This window comes from Microtus oregoni, unplaced genomic scaffold (genome assembly GCF_018167655.1).
Source record: "Microtus oregoni isolate MIOR12 unplaced genomic scaffold, Mior012 000025F_ref0000491, whole genome shotgun sequence".
NCBI lineage: Eukaryota > Metazoa > Chordata > Mammalia > Rodentia > Cricetidae > Microtus > Microtus oregoni.
In genome coordinates this window covers 35,415,335-35,432,500 of record NW_024543084.1, presented here as the reverse complement: position 1 = coordinate 35,432,500, position 17,166 = coordinate 35,415,335, and the positions used below count along the sequence as shown (strand labels likewise).

The 17,166-nt window shown below is 43.2% G+C and overlaps 1 protein-coding gene across 2 annotated transcripts in view; it reads right to left on the bottom strand.

Annotated features, from left to right (window-relative positions):
- Palld (palladin, cytoskeletal associated protein) overlaps positions 1-17,166 on the bottom strand; it is a 230,164-nt gene that overhangs the window by 199,670 nt on the left and 13,328 nt on the right. For both annotated transcript variants that reach the window (XM_041674110.1, XM_041674111.1), the window contains exons 3-5: positions 6,699-6,765; positions 5,240-5,345; positions 2,886-2,960 (exon numbers count right to left, since the gene is read on the bottom strand). In XM_041674110.1, coding sequence (XP_041530044.1) covers positions 2,886-2,960; positions 5,240-5,345; positions 6,699-6,706 — 189 coding nt within the window. In that variant the 5' untranslated portion in view covers positions 6,707-6,765. The remainder of the gene's footprint in view (positions 1-2,885; positions 2,961-5,239; positions 5,346-6,698; positions 6,766-17,166) is intronic.

Sequence of the window (17,166 nt, the reverse complement as noted above, 5' to 3'; positions counted from 1 at the left end):
AGGTGGTGGAGGTGGAGGTGGTGGTGATGGTGGAGGTAGTGGAGGTGGTGGAGGTGGTGGAGGTGGCTGTGTTCGTGGTGGTGGCGGCGGTGGTAAAAGAATGACCATTGACAGTGTCTATTCTGTGCCCTAGCAGTTGTACAACAATGGAGGAATTGAGGTTTCAGTTCTAGATTTTGAAGACCCTCTTGGTGTCCAGGAGAAATGGGTCACATTACAGATGGCAGGACCCTTTGACCTTGTGGTGAGGGACAACAAAAGACACATCCATGTTTCCTTCTCCTGTGCCCCCAGCATGGGCATAGGAGTCATGTGAAGGCTGGGCACAGAGTTGCATATTTGGAGCCCCAGCACAGAGAAAATTGAGGCAGGAAGAGTGTGAGTAGGAGGCTAGCCTGGGCTATGTAGTGATGTTTCCAAGAAAACAAAATAAAAAAAACAAAACAAAGATAAGGGCAGAAAAGAGGCATGTTTGGCCTCGGTTGCCCCCAACTCAAACCTGATGAAACACAGCCTTCTAGAGATGCCCTTGAGATGTTGGCTGTGAAAACTCTGACACTTCGTATTGGCTGTGAACGGCCTCATGTCTAAGTGGTCCATGCTCGGAGCATCTGAGGAAAATGTCACCAACGTTACAAACTTAGGGTTATTAGGGACTGAAAAGACTTCCTTTGCTTTTATTGTTGCTAGCTGTTTCTGGAGGGGCTCCTAACCATTCGAATGTGTTCTCTGTGCTTACTGGAGACAGGGGGAGAGTGCTGGAAGTTTTTATTAAGCTTGGAATTCACAAAGTCAGGCTTAGAAGTCAAAATAAAAGCATTCCCTACACAAAGATAATAAAGCTGCCTTTGCCGTCCCCTGACAGACATTCCTTCTTCCTGTCTCTCTTTCTCTCTTGATGAAGGTTCACACTCCACAGTCCAGCTTCACCTGAAACTCAAAGCATAACCCTTGCTGGCTTTGAGCTCACAGCAACCCTTTGCAGCCTCCTGAGGGCAGGGATAACAGGCATGGGCCACTCAGGCTTCCTTCCAGAAGTTTTATAGATTTCTTTACTCATTTATCTTCAGCTTACTTGGGATTTATTCTTGTGATAAGTGTGGAGTCCAATTTAGAAAGAAAATTCCTTTGAACCCCACTGGAGGATTCATTGTGTCCCTAAGTGATCTCTCTGCGCCTGCAGTTACTGGAATATCTCTGTGGCTGCTGTTCTGTCTCCTGGGCAGCTTGATGAAATTTGTGCCTTCGTCTGAACGTGTTTTGGATTTTTTTTTTTATTGGGATGTTTGCAATGCATGGGGTTATCTTGGGCATAGGACCTTTCCCAGTCAGCATCTGCTATCAACTTGGCGTGGTCTAGAATTACCTGAGTTGAATTTTGGTTGAGGGATTGCCTCCTTCAGATGGTCCTGTGGGCAGGCTAGTGTGGCATTCTTGATTACTAATTGACGCAGGATGGGGTACAGGCCACGGTGGGTGATACCATCCTCCCTGCAAGGGGTCTTGGACTGTATAAGAAAACTGTCTGAGCAGAGGCTAGGGAGCTAGTCAGTAAGCAGAAATAATCCCTTGATTTCTGCTTTGAGTCTTTGCCCTCACTTCCCACAATCAAGACCTGGACGTGAAGCCCAAATAAACCTTCTTTTCCTCCCCAAGTTGTTTTTGATCATGTTGTTTATCGCAACAACAGAAAGCACACTAAAACTGGACACAAGAAAACATGAAATTCATTAATGTTTTCTAAATACCACACATGCATGTTCCAAGAAAAATTTAGACAGTGGTTTTAGTACACCTATGTATTGACTGAGTCTTGTCACCTGTAGGGTTTTCCACTAAAGACTGCAGTCAATGTTCTAAGTTTTAGTTTTTAAAACATTTCAGATTAGGAGTGCTCAACTTTTATTATAACTATCATACATTTAGGAAGCCTTGACATCTTATAAGATAAATTTGCTTCTTCCCTAACACTGCCCTTTTTATTTACTCAGTTGGACCCTATTTGTAGCCATATATATATATATATACATATATTTTTATTTTTATAATGTAACTCTTAGAACCAGGTTGCTATATTCTATATCAAACAAATGGATAGAAACAAGAAACTTATTGGGAATTCAGCTAAATTTGCATTACATATATCTGAGAACTAATGACTTCATTAGTCTCTTGACATGAAAACGGCCTATCTTTCCTCTTATTTGACCTTTTAAAATGTCTTTCAATTAAGCTTTAGACTTTTCTCTAAAAACAAAAAGAAAGAAAGAGAATCTGTGGGGACTGGTTTCTGACTCCTGCAGCCACCCAACGACACGAGGCTAACTCAATTTGGCAATGCAAATTACCAACTTAAGCCAAATGGAAAATTAGGTTTTTTTGTTTATTTGTTTGTTTGCTTGCTTGTATTTTTTTTTCTATAAAGCTTCCTAGATATTTCAAGAGATTTCATTGGGAGTAAAAGAAGAAGATGGATTAATTCTTGGGATTCATTGTACAGACCAACCCTGGCCTCAAATTCCTAAATATCCTCCCACCTCTGCCTCCAAGTTTTGGGACTACAGTCATATGCTACCAAGCCCAGCTATAAAGAAAGAAAAGATTTAAATACCGAATTCTATCTTGTTATTTATACCTCTCCTGGCTTCCCCGTTAGATCAGACATCTGGCTTTACCTGCTCACAGTCATCTTTCTCAAACCTTGCATAAGAAAACAGCCACACGGCCATTATTCAATGAATACCTACCTATCCCCTAAGGTAACCACGATGACCTGCCTATTAATATCTTCATTTCAAACCTTAAAGGCTGCTACATAAAGTCACATGTGAACGAAATTTAAGGACTAAAGCAAACATGGAGAATGAGACTTCCAGATGTCAGACCTTAGTGAAAACAGGAAGAAGACAGCCCATGGTGGCTCCATCAGGTCGGCAGAGATACGAAGTCGGACTGTGAACCTGAAAGAGGAGAGACACATGGATCGGATTCTCCATGTATAAATCTCTGAAAAGATGGGCTAAAGAAACCTTTCATTATGGGGATTGCTCCACTTGAATGAACCGAGTGTATGAAGGTAGCACCATACATCACCCGCGAGTCTACTCTTACAGCACAGACATTGTTCTGCTCCCTCACTCCACATCTGTTACTCTTCTCTGTTCAAAAGGATATTGGAGGTAAGAGTTCCCCGGGTCCTGGGGGAATCTGAGAGCTTTTAAATGCTATTACCAAATGGATTTCTGTGTGTGGGACTTCCACAGGGGTCTGTTTAGAAGTTCTCACAGATGCTATATTTTATTTTAAAATACAGTCTGGATTCATTGAATCAAAAGGATAAGTGATTGGCAATGAAGGGAATAGTAAATTAAGAAAACATCTGCCGATCTTATTTTTCACATGAACACTTTCAATAAAGGAGAATGGAAAATATGGGGGAAAGAAGTGAAACTCACTGACTGTTGTATCAGAAGCTAGAGGCCCTGAAAAGATTACTGAATAGCGTTCATCTCAGGGGAAGGAAAAGGCTCCAGAATTGTGAATGGAAAATAAAAAGTAGTGAATGACAATTTTTGTGTGCGTTAAATTGCTTACTTGCAAGTAAACTGAATTTATTCACTTGTAAATCGATAGTGATCTGATACTATGTGTCTTAATACTCCCCGGACACTACAGTGCCGTGAAGATACTACAGCTGTGACAGACCTTATTCACTGAAAGAATTTTTATTGGCTTGTCATTTGGGAGGTCTGTGTTTCACTCTTCACAGTCTTTGACATCCAAAGACTATATAGACATTCTATATCTATGACAGATATCGTTTTAATGTCATATGAAGACCAGCTCATAGACTTCATACCACCAATGAGAGACCGCTGGCACTACAGTCTCTATTCTGCAGACGAAGGAATTAGGCCCAGAGATGTTATGCTGTTTGCTCAAAAGTCTTTTTAGTAAGAGCTGGGATTTGAACCCAGGCTCTCTGACTCCCAAGTGTTAAACTTTCTGTCTCATTGCCTGCCAGGAAGAAATGATGGACACCTTCATTTCACATCAGCAAACTAGGACATAGAACTCAGTGTTCCTGTAGAAATAAAAACATGTGAAACACACTGTGCACATACGAGTTAGTGCTTGCGTCTATATGTCAATGTACATCTTTTTCTTCTGCATTTCAGAGTACATTCAGCTGTGTTAAGAAGTATTTTAGGTTCTCCCCCAGGACTAGTCTATAAACTGGGAAGGAATGGGGCTGATGACTTCTCTCTACTGTGAAGTGTCTAGCACAGTGCTTAGCATCAGACAATTTCATGTCAAAATTTAGAAGTCAACCTCTTGAACAAAAACTACCCGTGGATTTGATCAGAGATAGTTTTCCAAACGTGACCCTGGTTCAGTGGTTTGGAGGAACTCTTTACTGTATCTGCCATTTCTGGGTTATTTATCCTTGTTGATTCTTCTTAAGTTTATGAACACAAATGCCTTTCCTCTATTGATTTCATCTTCTACATGTTACAAAGTATGAACGGCATGCAGTAGTTACTGTAATGATTATGGGTAATATTATGGGTAATAAAAGCCGATGGGAAACCTGGGGATTCACATGAGACAATTCTCTTCACTAGGGATGGATGTACCTACCAAGAGCATCAGAAAAGCCTTCTACAAGTGTTGCACAAGATTTATGTCACATCAATTATTTAGATACATTTTATTTTCTTTTTTAAATAATCATGCTGATGGTGTTTGCAAATTCAGCTCACTACAGTTACTTTCCAGCTGTCTTGCGCTGACTTTAAACCAGTATTTTAAAACAGCATAGTGAAGTCAAAGAATTGGAATTGTCTCTTTCTAAGCCATACTGTTTGGCCTTCAGAGGCTGAAAGAGTTCCTGTTGGTGTGTGAACTTTCCTGGTCTCTCTAGATAAGCTAATGAAACAGGCTAACTGGATGAACGGGCAGAGAGGACGCACACTGGAGTCCACACAGAGCTAAGGCAGACACCATTATCCTCTCAGGGCCAAACGAATGTAGGTGTTGACGTACTGTGTACTTTTGATTACAGACTCTTCTTCATGAAGTAAAATGAGACCATTAGCCATGGGGTTTCCTCCCTTCGACCACTGTTTTTCCTCAGAAAATACTTCAAGGGAGTGTGTCAGGTAGAACTGAAAACTACTCCTAAAACAATGCAGCCTGCTCCCGAACTCAGCTCCTCACAGGCTGGAGGCACAATTACCTGTTGCACAGGCACAGATAAGGGCTGAATCACAGCTGTGGTCACTCCTGTCTTGGGGGATGAGGATCCTATTGTCAAGGAAACGGAAGTTGTTTTCTTTTGAGCTCTGAAAAATGAAGAATCACGTGTTAATTAGTTTTTTTTAATCAGCAATTTTTCTTTAAAATAATCTTACAAAAAGCCCAGGTTTCTTCTCTCTCTCTCTCTCTCTCTCTCTCTCTCTCTCTCTCTCTCTTATTTTCCCTTTTTTGTAGACTCAGTCTGTATCTATTAAAATTTGTTTCAGAAGTCGGAATTTGTTAAAACAGATAGCTAAAAGAGTTACATGGTCAGGGTCAGTGCATAGACAGAATAGATTGTAATAAACACACAGATGAAAGAAAAGTAGCCAGAGGCATCTTACACTTATAAAAAGTTTTAAGGTATTATCTTTAAAAAATCTCAAGAGAAAATAAAAACAGGGAAAGCTCTCCAGTCTTTATCAGTAGGCAAATATTTGACATCTTTATGGTTAGGGTCCTATAGTTGACTCTGTTTTAGTGTTTATTTTAGGGCTAGCAGCTGTCCTTTGTGCTGGTTTCTAATTTGGTTGAGAGGAGCTTGGAATTTTTGTCTTCGTGCTCAGGGTTTTAGTGCGGTGGAAGGGAAGGATTTAGAGGAGTCAAATTCCAGGCTCATGTTGGCCTAGAGGGTGTAGGTCTTGATTTGAATTCTAAGTTAAATCAGGACAGGCAAAGTGGACACAGCAGAAGCTCGTTTGAGATCTGTGACTCTCTGGGGCTGAATGGACCTGACTATATAGAGCCAAACTATATACAACTATTTTATTATTGCAATAGTCTTACAATACAGTAAAGTAATGCATTAATGTGTAAGGATCTAATCGGGGGGATTGGTTTTTATTGCATAGAATTGTTATGTATTTACTAGGAAATTGAAACACTTGTTAGCACATCTCAGCATTAATGGAGCTCTCTCCCAAACTCAGGTAGACTTGAATATGCTTTGGCAAAATGAAGGGGACAGTGATATTTCATTAGTAACCCATGTCTCTGCAGGGATAAGCAAATTCTGGCCTTTTCAGATATAACATCTAACTAGCAGAAGATTTTTACATGAAAGAAAACCACTTTCTGGCCTAAATAAGAAATTGCTGATCCTCATTCACACCTTCGCAGTAGCCTAACTGGTTTTACCTTCAGTGTGACCGGTCTTGTCGGTCCACTGGCTGCCTCCAAAGCTAACACAGCAGCTGGCTCGATTTTGGCATACTCATGATAAAATACAGACTCCCACCATTTCAGCTCATGCGACGTCAAAAATAGTGTCCCAATAGCAAGCACTTGATCTCGGACGGACATGGCTTGACCTCTCCCAGCCCAGCACACCTGGCTTCAAACCCCAGCAGCTGCCACCCTTTCTTGTCACAGGGACTAGCAGGGGACTCAAAGACACTCACTGTGGCATAGCTCCAGCTTTTGATAGGAAAGGTAAGCTCTCACTGTCAGAATCCGTTGAACTGGCTCCTAGGAAGACATTAAAAAATCACAACACAGTTAGGACACGGGCGGTACCAGCATCTGGAAGAATTCCGAATAGTAATGGTCTTCGTCTGGAAATAGTAACATGCCAAGTCTCATTTGTGCTACAGATACCCATGGAAATCGAGGCCGATAAGGTGTCGAATCACTTTTTATTGTTTCTTCAGAAAATAATCTTTTAAAAGTGCTATTAATAGCTTGCTTGCGACCACTGTGCTTGCCATGCCGGGTTTATTATTAGCTCTGTTTTTATCACTTTGGCCATCTTGGCCATCCTTTCACGTGGCTAGAAAGCTATGAGACAAATGCGAGTGTCTTTGTGGAAAAATGCCCTTGGTTTTAACCTTTAACTCTGGGAGATCACATGGTGGAGGCTGCTGATGTCTTCACCACCCATTAATCAGACGTAGCCTCCTGACTCTTTGTCTGTGTGCGATAATGGCTTCACTACTCTCTGATTTTGGAACACATCCTCCCAAACTCATCTCGTTCCTGAATTAAGGGTCAACTTGTTTTATTTTCAGGTATTGGTAAACTGTACTTGACTTTTAAAAATTTGTTTTGTGTGAGTGTGAGTGTTGTGGTCCATGCACATGAGTGTGAGTGTGTGTATGTGTGTGTGTGTGTGTGTGTGCATTCATGTCCATGAGTGAGTGTGGAGACCAGAGACGAATGCTGTGTGCATTTATGTCCATGAGTGAGTGTGGAGTGTGGAGACCAGAGATGGATATTGTGACTCCCCTTTGGCTGCTGTCTGCCTTAGTGCCTCGAGACAGGGTTTCTTCCTGGCCTAGATGCTCACTGTTTCAGATAAGCAGGCTGCTCAACAAGTCAGGTCGCTTGTCTCCACCCCTCAATGCTAGGGTTGCTGATCCTTGCAGCCATTTATGGTGTTTTACATGGGTAGTAGACACAGACTCGGGTCCTGTAAAATATATTTAAAAAATGATCACGAAGCACAGAATTATGTAAATTAGGTAAGATTAGTTCGTGACCTCCTCAACACAATTTGATATATACTTGGCATATGTCTTTCAGTTTAATATATCGACATATTGACACACATACATTTGTGTACACAGGCAGACAAATGGTTCAGAGTCAATAAACTTTGCACACAGTACTTTTGCTCATCAGTGCATATAGGATATCTATGGACTCTCAGTTCTCCTGGACAGCCATTGAATTCCCTCCCCTGCCTCTGTGTAAGTCTCTCAGGTCTTTTGTTGACCTTGAAAAGAGTCGTGCTGAGGTAACTCTGTTGGAATGTTTGTTCTGTCCCTTCCTACTTCTTCGTGTGGGTGTTGCTCACCTGCCTCCTGGACTGCCACGAAGGCTCATGTCTTTCCGTTTCTTTCCCTCCCTAATCCATTCCTCTCTTAGGTGAAATTAATTTTTTCTAGCATACACCTTCCCTGTTAAGGCACAAGAAGATGCCCCAGTCTACATGAGAAGTCCTCATATCTGACATGCAACTGATTTCCCGATTTCTTTGCTGGAAGTTTCATCATTTGCAAGTCACCAGATTCTGATCCCCATAATTAAATGTATGCTTTGGGGGAACACTGCTTAGGGAGCTAGGCTGTGGTCTCAAAGAAATTCAACATGTACACAAACCCTTGGAGAGTCTTGTTCTTGTGAGCAGAGAGTGGAGTGAGAACTAAATGCCTTATATGGCAAAATCGGGAAAAGACAAAGCAGGAGAGGGGTGTGGGCAGTGAGAGGAATGGAGTGGGCTTGTGGGCCCAAGCAGGGAGCAAGGAAGGCTCCAAAGGATGAAGGGGAGGGAGGTCTGCCTTGCCAGGTTTCAGTTTCCTTGTTTGTGTCTGCACTTTGGCAACTCACTTTCCTCTGACATGCACATGCTATTCTGTCTCTTAAGGTCATCATCTTCTGGGGATTCTCAGGACTCTTGTTTACACCCTGCATAGCACCTGTTCTGTCCTTTCTGCAAGCAAATTACCGGTCCTTTGAGAACTGAGGCTAAGAAAGGAAGTACCAAATGTGAATATTTAATATCGACTCTGCCATAGCATTATTGGACTATTAGACCCCATTAGAACTTCCCCCAAAAGTAAGCTGTATCCAACTTATAGGCAGGAAAATGGAAGAATCAAGTTGGTAGGTAAGTTCCCTGAGGTGGTGATGGCCAACACTCTTATTCTGAATTGCCTCCCACTCACGACCATGACCTTTAGGCTGTGCACGTCTGAATTCCCCAGAGCGGTATTTCCATGCTTGCCCAGAGCTGGCCTTTAGCCTCTGCTGGAAGGAGTACAAGAAGTTAGGGAATTGCAGGATGTGTTTGGGGACAGGGAGTGGAGCCTGTGGCTGCATGCGGGAGAAGTAGCAGTTGAGCCCAGTTAGATACGTAGGGCAGGTTTTGAGGCTAGAGCTGAAGGGCCTATAGTTCCTTGGCAGGACACTGAGGGTGGCGATGGGGACCAAATTGCAGGATTAGCTGGAATAGGGGGATTGGGGCTGGGGTTTACATAGAAAAAGTAGACAAAGCACGCAGGAGCAGAAGAAGCAGGCTTTGGAAGAGGAGGAAACTTTCACTACCACGTGGAGGTGGGAGGGGCTAAACAGGGGAGTCTCCAGGAAGTAGCAAGAAAGGCGGTTATCATCATGGGCTGGGTTATTCTGAGATATCAGCTTAATTGGAATCATAAAATTGGCTGTGAGGGGAGCAAAGTCCTGAGTCTATAGACGCAGAGTGGTCAGAAATACGGGAGACAAGCAGCTATTCTCACCTGACTCCAAACATTCCTAGCATGTAAAAAATATGGTAATTCTCCTCTGATGATTTGTATTTTAAAAGTCATTCTTGTTTTAAAAAAAATTGTGTGTGTGTGTGTGTGTGTGTGTAGCACAAATGTCAGTACACACATGCCGATCAGAGGACAATCCTATAGGGTCAGCTCTCCACATTTGCTCTTTTGTGTAGGTTCTGGGGATCGAACTCATATTGGCAGCCTTTTGAGGCAAATACCTTTACCTGTTGAGCCATCTTGCTGGCCCTAATAATAAGTCATTCTTCCTGGGTGTGGAAGCTTACACCTCTATTTCCAGCACTTGGGAGACTGAGGCTGGAGGATAACCTTAAATTTAAGGTTAATCTGGACTACTTAAGGAGTTGAGGCCTAGTCTAGCTTCATCTAGTCTGACCTTGTCTCTAGAACAATAACAATAACAGCAACAACGACAACAACCTTACTTCAGGAACAACAACAAAAGATTTATTCTAGGAACCAGGCACTGGGATCTAGGACTGGACTTGAATCCCAGCACAGAAGGATCCTAGTGAGTTCAAGGCCAGCAGGGACTACTAAAAAAAATCTTGTCTTAAATAAAAAACAGACAGACAGACAGACACACACACACAGAGACAGACAGACAGACAGATTTTCTTGGACTGTGTTATAGCACACATGCACCTGACTAGCACACGGAAGACCCTGGGTTTGATATTCTGAGAAAGACAGTTAAAGGCTGAAAATAATAGTGTTCTGAAGGGCTTTGTGTACCTGCCCAGCCACTGTGGAATGCCAATGTCACCTTCTGTCTCAGGTGTCAACACAGCTGCTGCAGGCTGGAACAGACCAAATCCTCAAGGTGTCAGTCACTTCCCTTCCCTCTCCTCAGGGCAATTCCTCTCTCCCCACCCCCACTCCCCCTCAAGTAGGGTCTCTGTGTGCTACCTGCTGCTTAGAAAAAGGGATGTTTACGATGTGAGTAAATGCTTGGGAGACAATAATTTAAATTAAATACAAACAGACCAGGTGTGAAGGCTGTTTAAAAAAAGGCGACATACCAGAAGTGACTACTGAGTTGGTGGTACAGTGTATGCTTAACCTGTGGGAAGCCCTTGCTTCAGTTCCCAGCAACACAAACACACACAGAGAGAAAAATCACAGGGCTATTTTAGTTAGGCTATGCATAATTTTATATTTTTATGTGTGTGTGTATGTGTGTGTGTGCACACATGCATGCTTTAGATTTATTTTTAAGGCAAATACTATTTTTGTGATCTTCAATGCAGCCAGCATCACGTGCCAGGCACCACTCCAGGTTCAACCGCTTAGATCCTGATAATGATCTAATTTCAAAGCACACAGCCACTGTTAAAGGTAGGGCAAACTACTTGCTTTTCATAAAATGTTAGGAAAAATTATTTTAAATTGTACAATATATTTTTGGTTGTAAGCCTGGCCTTTAATCGGGGAGCCACCTTTCTAGCCCTTGAAAAAACAATACTCAACTTCATGTATAAAGAAAAAAAAAACCAAAAAACAAAAACAGGACAGCTATAACAATCCTGTACAGGAACCCAAGGAAAAACATATAGTTATCCTCTTGGCTTAGGGAAGTAGACAAAATTGCCGGGGAGAAAACTGGGATCTTGGGGGTGGGGTGGGATGGGGGTAAGGGGAGATGGGGAGAGAAAAGTTAGAAGGGAAGGAGGGGGGGCCTTGGGGAAACAGGAGGATTGGGATAAAGGAAGGTTGGACAGGGGAGCACGGAAGCACAATTCTTAGTTAAGAGATCCACCTTAGGGTTGGCAAGAGACCTGACCCTAGAGGGGCTCCCAGGTGCCCAAGCCGAGGTCCCCAGTTAGTTCCTTGGGCAGTTGAGGATAGGGAACCTGAAATGACCCTATCCTAGAGCAATACTGACGAATATCTTGCATATCATCATAGAACCTTCATCTGGTGACGGATGGAGATAGAGACAGAGACCCACACTGGAGCACTGGACTGAGCTCCCAAGGTCCCAATGAGGAGCAGAAGGAGGGAGAACATGAGCAAAGAAGTCGGGACCACGAGGGGTGCACCCACCCACTGAGACAGTGGAGCTGATCTACTGGGAGCTCACCAAGGCCAGCTGGACTATGACGGAAAAAGCATGGGATAAAACTGGACTCTCTGAACATGGCGAACAAGGAGGGCTGATGAGACGCAAAGGACAATGGCACGGGGTTTTGATCCTACGTAATGTGATGGCTTTGTGGGAGCCTCGCCAGTTTGGATGCTCACCTTCCTAGATATGGACGGAGGGGGGAGGTCCTAGGTCTTACCACAGGGCAGAAAACCCTGACTGCTCTTTGGACTGGAGAGGGAGGGGGAAAGGAGTGGGGGGAGGGGGAGGAGGGTGGGAGGAGGGGGCATAGGGTGGGAGGAGGGGGAGGGAAATGGGAGGCTGGGAGGAGGTGGAAACTTGTTTTTTTTTTTTTCTCCTTTTCTTAAAAAAAAAAAAAATCCTATACAAAAAAGGAACTTCTGGAGGCATCACCATCCCTGACTTCATGCTCTACTATAGAGGTATAGTAATAAAAACAGCATGGTACTGGCATAAAAATAGACAGGTAAGTCAATGGAATTGAATTGAAGACCCTGATGTAAATCCACACATCTATGAACACCTGATTTTTGACAAGGAAGCCAAAATTACACAACGGAAAAAAATAAAGCATCTTCAACAAATGGTGCTGGCTTGACTGGATGTTCATGAGTAGAAGAATGAAAATAGATTCATATATATCGTCCTGCACAAAATTCAAGTGCAATTGGATCAAAGACCTCAACATGAATACAGATAAGCTGAACCTAATAGAGGAGAAAGAGGGAGGTAACCCTGACCGCATGTGATGTGGGATTCCCCTCTGTATGTTGCGAATATGTTTTATTATTATTGGTTAAAAAAGTAGCTGGTTTGGGCCTATGAGGATAGAATATAGTCAGGCAGGAAATCAGAACAGAGAGAAAGCAGGCAAAGTTAAAGAGATGCCATGTAAATGCCGAAGGAGAAAGACAACAAAACAGAACCTTACTCAGAAAGCCACAACCTTGTGGCAATACACAGATTAACAGAAATGGGTTAATTAAAGAAGTGAAAGTTAGGTAACAAGAAGCCTGAGCTAACAGGCCAAGCAGTGTTGCAATAGTTTCTGTGTGATTATTCAGGCCTGGACAGCTGGGAAATAAACGAGCGGTTTCCATCTACATGTATGAACACAGGACACAACTTCCTGAATATAACACAAGCACCACAGACACTGAGATCCACAATTAATCAATGGGACCTCTGAAACTGAAAAGCTTCTGTAAGGCAAAGGATCCTCAATAAGACAAAAGGGCACATTACAGAATGGGAAAAGATCTTCACCAACCCCACACATGACAGAGGGCTGATCTCCAAAATATAAAAAGAAGTCAAGAAACTAGATATCAAAATACTAAATAATCCAATTAAAAATGAGGTACAAATCTAAACAGAGATCTCAACAGAAGAACCTCAAATGATTGAGATATACTTACTTAAAGAATTGCTCAATATCCTTAGCTATCAGGGAAATGTAAATCAAAACAACTCTTGGATACCATCTTACACCTGTAAGAATGGTTAAAATAAAAAATACTAACAGCATATGTTGGAGAGGATGTGAATTTCGGGGAACATTCTTCCTTGCTAGTGGGATGTATACTTGTATAGCCACTTTGGAAGTCAGTATACCAATTTCTCAGAAAATTGGGAATCAATCTACCTCAAGACTTAGCAATATCAAGCTATGTTCATAGCAGTGTTATTTGTAATAGTGAGAACCTGGAAACAACCTAAATGCCTCTAAACTGAGGAATGGATAAAGAAAATGTGGTATATTTATGCAAAGGAGTATTACTCAGCTGTTAAAAAAGAAAACGATGACATCATGAAATCTGCAGGCAAATGGATGGAACTAGAAAAAAACATCATCCCAAGTGAGTATGTACTTGGATGTACAAACATGGTATGTACTCACTCATAAGTGGATTCTAGATGTAAAGCAAAGGAGAACCAGGCTACAATCCACAGCCCCAGAGAAGCTAGGGAACTGGGAAGACCTGAAGAAGGATGCATGGACTTTCCTGGGAAGGGGAAATAAATGAGATCTCTTGGATAAACTGTAGGTGGGGGTAATGGGAGAGGTATGTGAGGGGTTGGGGGAATGGAAACATGAGGGATTTGGTTGGTTGATTTGGGGGGAAGCACGGAGAGCAGCAGCAATGGAAGAGATATCTTGATATAGGGAGCCATTATGGGGTTAGGGAGAAACCTGGTGCCAGGGAAACCTCCCAGGAATCCACAAGGATGACCCCAGATAAGACTCCTAGCAATAGTGGAGAATGTATGTGAACTAGCTGTCTCTTATAATCAGAGTGGTGACTACCTTAATTGTCATCAGAGAGCCTTCATCCAGTGATGAAAACATGCAGATGCAGAGATCCATAGCCAAGCACTGGGCTGAGCATGAGGAGCCCAGTCGAAGAGAGGAAACAGGAATTGTAGGAGTGGATCAAGATCATGATGGGAAAACCCACAAAAACTAGGTGGCCTAAGCTAGTGGGAGCTCACAGACTCTGGACCACATGGACTCGTGGACTCTGGGGCTGACTAGCCCACTACATGTGGGTGACAGTTGTGTAGCTTGGTCTGTTTGTGGAGTCCCCTAGCAGTGGGATCAGGACCTTTCCCTGACACATGAGCTGGTATTTTTGGAACCTATTCCCCATGCTGGGACAAGTCCACCCAGCCTTGAGGCAGGTGGGGAGAGCTTGTTCCTGACTCAACTTGATATGCTATGTTTTGTTGACTCCCATGGGAGTCCTGTCCCTTTCTGAATGAAGGAGGAGTGGATGGGGGAAGACAAGGGGTGGCAAAGGGAACTGGAAGAGAGGAAGGAGGGGGAACTGTGGTTGGTATGTAACGTAAATGAAAAAATTAATAAAAATAATATATATATAATATGAAGAACAGCCTAATGTATTCTTAGGCTTTTTCATGTTCTCTTCATAAATTTTCAAATCCAGCAGAAGGAATGTATGGCTGGAAATCCATTTGATGTCAGACATGGGTGCACCACAGTGGTCTGGCATTTGGGCTTGACCTTGGAGGAGCAGAAGGAACACTTGCCCATGCAACATCCTGGCTTACTTCCAAATCTCAGCAACCTGGTTATTTAGCACTGAGCGAGCAGAGACTAATGTCAGGCAGCACCTGCTTCCTCGCATCTGTCTTCTGCATCCCTGTCCAACCTCCCTGTCTTCAGCACTGACTTCCTGTCCTCTCCTCTCCTCCAGATCCACATTCATCATGCCACAAGGTCTAGTTCAATCCAGTTTCCTTCATCCTCCTGTTAGGAGCCACCACCCTGCCTTCTTCGGAGTTCTTAAAGCTATAGCAATTCATTTTACAATGGCAAGAGGAGGGAGTGGCGCAAAGTTGGGATGAATTTATTTCACATGCTGTTTATTTTTCCTATTTACATATTCTTGAGTTATTCCTTTCCTTTCTAGCCCAGGAGGACATCTCTTCCCCATCCTGCACACAGGGGAGCCACATTCTCCTCCCACTTAAAGACTTTATTTCTTACTCGCCCTCTCTTCTGCATAATTTAATTCTCCCCCTCCTGTGTCTTTTCTTCGACATATGAACATATTCCAGTAACTTCTGCCTGTAAGCAGACTTCCAACAAACTGTCCTTTGCGACATCTTATCCCTTTCCAGATAGATACTGACAATGTTCCTGCTGGTAACTTGGCAAAACTTCCCGAACCACCACCTAATATTTGCTACAGATTCCATAGGTGGCAAACTTCTCCAATTCATTTCAACTCTTGACACCCTGCCTCCAGGTGTCTCTTGTTACAATCACCAACCATTGCTAAAGGCAGTGGCTTGCTCCTGGACCTCATCTGACTTCTCAGCAGAGTAGATACTGCTGACAAGTCTCTCCTTCCCGATGTGACTCCCTTCTCCTCAGGTGATGGCTAGTTTGAACTGTCAAATTGATGCAATATATTGTCCAGCAGACAGTGGGTGGGAAGACAGGTCTGTGGGGGTATTGTCTTGATTATCCTAATAGATGTGGCAAGACCTAGCCCACTGTGGATGGCACTATTTCCTAGGCAGGGGCTCTTAGACTGCCTAAGTGTAAAGAGCAAATTAAACAATAAAAAGCTTGCAAATATTCATTTCTCTCTGCTTTTGACTATGATATCATGTGCCTAGCTGCTTCAAGTTCTGGCTACCTTGACTTTCTGGAATAATGGGATGAAACCTGGAATTTTGAGCTAAAGCAAACTCTTTCCCCTCTAAGTCACATTTGTCCCCGTCACCTGGCTGATGATGTCCAGTGGTCTTGCATTTCCCTTGGTTCCTCTGTCCTTTGGGTCTTCCCCACCCAGGATCTTTGTCCCTTCTCCCTGGATCTTTAGCCAGTTTTTTTCTGCTCTTCTCTTCTGGCTTTAGGTCAAATGTCACCTCTCCAGAGTGGGTTTTCACCCAGCCATCCTATCAGTTATTCTTATTTCCTTCATAGTCTTGCTAAGGCTTGGAGTTCTGAGGACTTTCTTGGGTCCTTCTTATTCTCCTTCTCCTTATTCTCCTTCTCTCCTCATTCTTTTTGTTCTTGTTCTTCCTTCTTCCTTTCTTCTTTTTTCTTTCCTTCCATCCTCTCCCTCCCTCTCTCCCTCCTTCCCTCCCTCCCTCCCTCCTTCCCTCCCCCTCCCTCCCTCCCTCCCTCCCTCCCTCCCTCCTTCCCTCTCTCCCTTTCTTCTCCTCCCCCTTCTTGAGTGTGAGCTTCAGAATAGCTATGTATTCATTAATGTGAGCTTCAGGTTGGGACCAGTACCTGTTTCATAGCAGTTATTAAACATACAAGTGAGGACGGCCAACAAAAGTACTTTGTCCTGAAAATCTGTGAAAGTAGAGCTAGGCAGGAATCATAGCAGCCCCAGGGAAGAAGAGGCAGATTGCTTGTGTTTGAATCTTTGACTCACAGGTGAGCACGGAAGCACACATGCGCACACACGCGCACACACACACACACACACACACACAATTATTATTATTTAATCTCTTAAATTTGTTTCCTCAACTATCCACCCATAATTTTACTATTCTGTTGTTAATGTTGCTATCACTATTCATGTGCTCGTGCACACCCTTGACAGCACACATGCCGTAGCACGTGTGTGGAGGTTGGGGGAAAACTCTTGGATTTCCCTTCTCTTCTGCTATATGGGTTCCAAAATCATATTGTCAGGCTTGGCAGCAAGTGGACCTACCTACCTACTCTGCTGTTCTGTGGGCCCAATCAGTAGAATATAGACAATTTCCAGCTAATAGGTTTTGGAATATTCATAGAAAGATTTTGCTGATATTAAAAACGCCACAACTTCTCTCCTTCTGGTAGCCCTCTAGCAGCTCCTTATTCGTGTGGAGCTAGCAAGGCCCACATCTAATCAGTGCTGGAATTAGTGAAGGCAAATATTTCTTCCCGGAATTCTCAGTGAGATGAAGAACATGTCTGCGCGTGGCTCCGATTTCATGTCATTGTTCTCAGGA